At 37.5% G+C, this 5,313-nt stretch overlaps 1 protein-coding gene across 1 annotated transcript; it reads right to left on the bottom strand.

Annotated features, from left to right (window-relative positions):
- Positions 1 to 297: 297 nt before the first annotated feature.
- LOC116579157 (zinc finger protein 677-like) lies at positions 298 to 1,798 on the bottom strand. Its single transcript, XM_032324150.1, is given in 2 exon segments — positions 298 to 728; positions 731 to 1,798. Coding segments are annotated over 2 exon segments (774 nt in total). The 5' UTR covers positions 1,266 to 1,798; the 3' UTR covers positions 298 to 489.
- Between the last annotated feature and the right edge of the window lie 3,515 nt (positions 1,799 to 5,313).

Below are 5,313 nucleotides of genomic sequence, written 5' to 3'. Positions count from 1 at the left end.
TTGCTACACACATTGACATTTGTGAGGTTCTCTTCACCACAAATTCTCTGGGAATCCCCAGTGCTTGATCTTTGGATAAAAGCATTTCCACAGGGGTGCCTGGATGGCTCAGTGGGTTAAAGCCTCTGCCTTCGGCTCAGGTCATGATCTCAGGGTCCTGGGATCGAGCCCCATATTGGGCTCTCTGCTCAGTGGAGAGCCTGCTTCCTCTCTCTCTGCCTACTTGTGATCTCTGTCTGTCAAATGAATGAATGAAATCTTAAAAAAAAAGCATTTCCACATATATTAGGTTTACAGTGTTTCTTTTCAGTATGCATTTTCTGATGTCTAGTAAGATTTGCCTTGTCACATTCATTACATTTGTAAGGCTTCTCCCCAGTATGGATTCTTTGATGTCAGGTACGGCTTAAACACACATTAAAGGCTTTGCCACACTCATTACACTTATAAGCCTTCTCTCCAGTATGAATTATCTGATGTTTGACAAAGTTAGAGGACTGGTCCACATTCCTTACATTTATAAGGCTTTTCTCCACTATGAATTCTCTTATGTTGAGTAAGGCTTGAATGCTCCATAAAGGCTTTGCCACACTCATTACATTTGTAAGGTTTCTCTCCAGTATGAACTCTCTGATGAATTATAAGATTTGAATCTTGACTACAGACCTTGTCACATGTATTATATTTATATGGCTTCTCTCCAGTATGGATTCTCTGGTGTCTAGTGAGTGTGAGATCCGGTTGAAGGATTTGTCACACTGATTACATTTGTAAGGTCTCTGCCCAGAATGATTGGTGAGATTTGAGCTTCCTCCAAAAGTCTTCCCACACTGATTACATTTATAAGGTTTCTCTCCAGTATGAATTCTCCTATATCGAGTAAGGCTTGAATCCTCAGAAAAGACTTTGCCACACTCATTACATTTGTAAGGTTTCTCTTCAGTATGAATTTTCTGATGCCGTGCAAGATTTAAATTTTGCCTACAGCCCTTGCCACATATATTACACTTATATGGTTTTTCACTGGTATGGATTCTCTGATGTCTAGTCAGTTTTGCAAATTGGGAAAAGGCTTTGCCACACTCATTACATTTGTAAGCTCTCTGCCCCAAATGAATTCTCTCATGACTAGTGAGGTCTGAGCTTTCTCTAAAGGCCTTCCTACAATCATTACATTTGTAAGGCTCTTCACTAATAGGTGTTTTTTGATGTATAAGTAATGAAGGAAGTATAAAAAGTTTCCCAGATTTATTACAAATATTCATATCAATGCTAGTAGTAATTCTTTGAAGTGGTAAAGCAAAACTACTGTTGATCAAATCCTCAACTTGATTACATTCATAAATTTTCTCTTCAGTTTGAAACTTCTGGAAGTCAGCCAGATGTGACTGAAACTTTATTAATCCAATCCCATTTTCAAAACATTTTATATACTTATTTCCTGCACAGGTTATTTTATTTTTTAGTTTTAACAAATACTTTTATATGATTTTTCATGCTTGTAATATTGATAAGTTCTTTTTCTTACAGAAACACTCTGCTTTAGAGGGAAATAAGTCCAGGGTTTGGTGTAGTGCTGATCTCTTCTTCTACCACTGAAATTTTGGTTACGGGCTGTGGTTACTTCTTTGTAATTTGTTCCATCATATGTATACTGACTTTCAAACTCATGCATATTTTTCAGAACTTCTCTGAAACCCAAATCCTTGATGTCATTTCTTTTGTGTTTTCCAGCATCAATGTCTGGAATAATTCCTCTTTGTTAATACCCTCTTTTGGTGATAATTCCTTAATCATACTTCTAACAGCGATATCTGAAAGATATAAAGAACCATAGATTCCCTATTAATAGAGTTATAAAGTGAATATTTTACCTTGAAAACATAATATTAGGCCAAAAGTAATGCTGATATAGTTATAAAACTTCTCAACCACAGTACACAAATATTTAGGAATAAAGGGAATTGGATTCCTCAATAAACAAAGGGTGTTTATTTACACATCTGTGTTTACACACAGATAAAATTATTTTCAGGAAAGCCCAGTTCTAACACCCTATGAGCAAACCACTCAGAGTATTTACATAAGCCCTAAACAAAGTGGTATCTTTCTGTTGCCACCCCAAAGAATTCACCAATTGGCATGGACATTAGGGTGTTTCATATTTGAAGGAAAGCAATATTATATTAATGCATATACACATACCTAATTATATAGGTACAATAAAGCAGAGGACTATAGATCAAAATGGTAAATACTATCTTAACAACCTATCTAACAAAAAATGGCAATTCACAATTACAAAATAAAAATAGCACTGAGAAAATGAGAAGAACTTGATAAAACACCATTGTAAGAATAACAAAATACTGTTCTGAAGTTCTATAATAAAACCTTCTATATTCATGCAGAATAGGCATTTCACAACATTAACCATTGGTGCATGACGGTCATAATACACAAAAGATATTTAAAAACAATTACCTATAAATCGTAATAAAATGAATAAACATTTTAGAAATCCACAGTAAATCCAGAAGATAAATAAGAAGCCAAAACAATTAAAAACCATTATAATCTGTGGCATTCTAAAGACTTCTTTCTTCAAAACAAAGTACAGAGCTCCTACTCCAGAAGGAATACATAATATGAACATTGAAACCTATGTTAAGAACCACTGACTTGGGGCGCCTGGGTGGCTCAGTGCGTTAAAAGCCTCTGCCTTTAGCTTGGGTCATGATCCCAGGGTCATGGGATCAAGCCCCACACCAGGCTCTCTGCTCGGCAGGGAGCCTGTCTCCCCATCTCTGCCTGCCTCTCTGCCTATTCATCATCTCTGTCAAATAAATAAATAAAATCTTAAAAAAAAATAACCACTGACTTTTTAAATATCTGGTGCAGGTAAATACATAATATTTTAAGATGAAGAATTTGGGAAGGCAATCAGAATTCAGAATTATGATTTCATACCTGCAGTTAACTACCAATCAACAGAGCTATTTCCAAACTGTGAAGCAGCCTTTAATAATGTGATTCTGTAGTCACAGAATACATGTACTGCGGAGTATGTGCTTTGAAATTTTACTAAGGTAGAAAACACTGAGATGAAACAAACCACAAAATGAATACAAATACAATATACTGTGGGCAAAGGCCAATTACATATTAAACATAGGAGGAGGTCAAGAAATATTAGGAAAGAAAGGTAAATTTCCAGTCCTTGCTGTATGTTATACAACATTCAAAATCTTTCTTTCTAACAGCATGAACATATTTAAAATATTTTCGAGATACGTTATCATAGTATTTCAGATTAAAACAACAGGCCTGGGGATGCCTGGGTGGCCCAGTTAAGCTGCTGCCTTCGGCTCAGGTAATGATCCCAGCGTCCTGGGATTGAGTCCTGCATCAGGCTCCTTGCCCCACAGGGAGCCTGCTTCTCTCTGCCTCTGCCTGCCACTCTGCCTGCTTCTGTGCTCTCTCTTTCTCTCTCTCTGTCTCTCTCTCTCACAAATAAATAAATAAATAAAACTATTATTTATAAAAATTTATAAATAAAAATAAAATAATTAAAAAAAAGCAGGCCCATCATGTTTATGTATCCAACACTAATTCACACAGGGAAAAAAATGTGGAAGCTAAAATCTGAATCTAGGCCTGCAGGCTCAGACCACATGTCCTTGAGCACTGAACAGTTTATTACTGCCCACTCAGGAAGTGAGCACAAGGCCATAGCAAACCCCACCAGTATACAGGGAAATGCTTCAAGAAAGGCACAGGAATTGAGTTGTATTACTAATACTGTTACTGACTCATCCCACCTGGATAAGAGCATCTCAATCATCACTTCCTGAATGTGTTGATTCAAACAGTGACCAGGCATGTTGCTATGCTGAACTAGCTGTCCTCTGGGAGAGTAGGGATCTTTATACAATGTGGAATGGGTAAGGACAGGGAACGCTGAGGAGACTTGGGTGTCCAGGGGCTCAAAATTAATCTGCTAAGGAAAAAACAGTGTTCCTCATCCAGATCCATGAATCAATGAACAGGGGAGATCAATGAACGGGGGAGAATGGAAGAGATGAAGAAGGCAATTAGCATGATACAGTGGAAGGAATACAGGTTTAGCTCTATTCTAATATTTGCCCTGAAATTTCTCAAAAGGAATACCCATTGCTTTCTATTTATAAGCATTTACTCAAGAGAGCCCTACATATAGACATGTACAAAAATGTTCTTAGAAGGCATCAAAAGCAAAATTCTGGACATTGGCATCAAGGGCAGAATGGATGAACTCACTCTACACAGGCAGATGCCATGAAAGTGTGTCAGAATTCAATAATGGAGAGTGACATGTGTGCAAGATGGTGAGTCCGTGGTGGGGACGACAGAGTTAGCAGGTTTTGTCAAGGTCTGAACTTTGGGGGAGATGTGGATAGATTAGCTAAAAGGAACATACCAACCAAATTATTACTTACTTAATATGTTTTATAAATAGAAATTTACCAATTTGGCATGCTAACCTTTTTGAGACTGAGTTTCCTTGTTATATAAAAACCATAGTGCTTCTTTGGGTGCCCGGGGGGCACAGCTGGTTAAGCATCCCACTCTTGGTTTTGGCTCTGGTCATGATCACAGGGTCCTGGGACTGAGCCCCATGTTGGACTCCATGCTCAGTGCAGAGACTTCTTGAGATTCTCCCTCTCCCTCCACCCCTCCTGCTCATGCTCTCTCATCCTCTTTCTCTTTCTCTTTCAAATAAATAAGTCTTTTTAAAAAAGATTTTATTTATTTGACAGACAGAGATCACAAGTATGCAGAGAGGCAGGCAGAGGGATAGAGGGAAGCAGGCTTTCCACTGAGCAGAGAGCCCAATGTGGGGCTCGATCCCAGGACCCTGGGATCATGACCTGAGCCGAAGGCAGAGGCTTTAACCCACTGAGCCACCCAGGTGCCCCAGAATAAAACATTTTGTACCAAAATACGAAAATCAGTAAAATTCAAATAAAATCCAAGAAATTATATTTAGAAAACTTAAAATATACTACAGAAAAAGCAAGGTATCCTATATAAAAATTATGGCAAATCAATTTAATGATTTCTGGCATGAATGAATATAGTAATTCAATAAAAAAATTTTTTTCTCAAGATGTCCAATTTTACAAATCCAACCAACTTGAGAAGAAGGTATTTTAGTAATAGGTAAGTCAGGTGAAATAGAAATAAAGGGACTAAGACAATTTTTTCATAAAGTTCAGGAATTTGAGTAGGTTTGGGGGAAACTGCTGTTGAGCCATAACCCTCAGCACTCAA

The sequence above is a fragment of the Mustela erminea genome, chromosome 19, assembly GCF_009829155.1.
Source record: "Mustela erminea isolate mMusErm1 chromosome 19, mMusErm1.Pri, whole genome shotgun sequence".
NCBI classification, from domain to species: domain Eukaryota; kingdom Metazoa; phylum Chordata; class Mammalia; order Carnivora; family Mustelidae; genus Mustela; species Mustela erminea.
The sequence above is the reverse complement of the archived record's forward strand: the minus strand, read 5'-3'. Positions and strand labels throughout refer to the sequence as shown.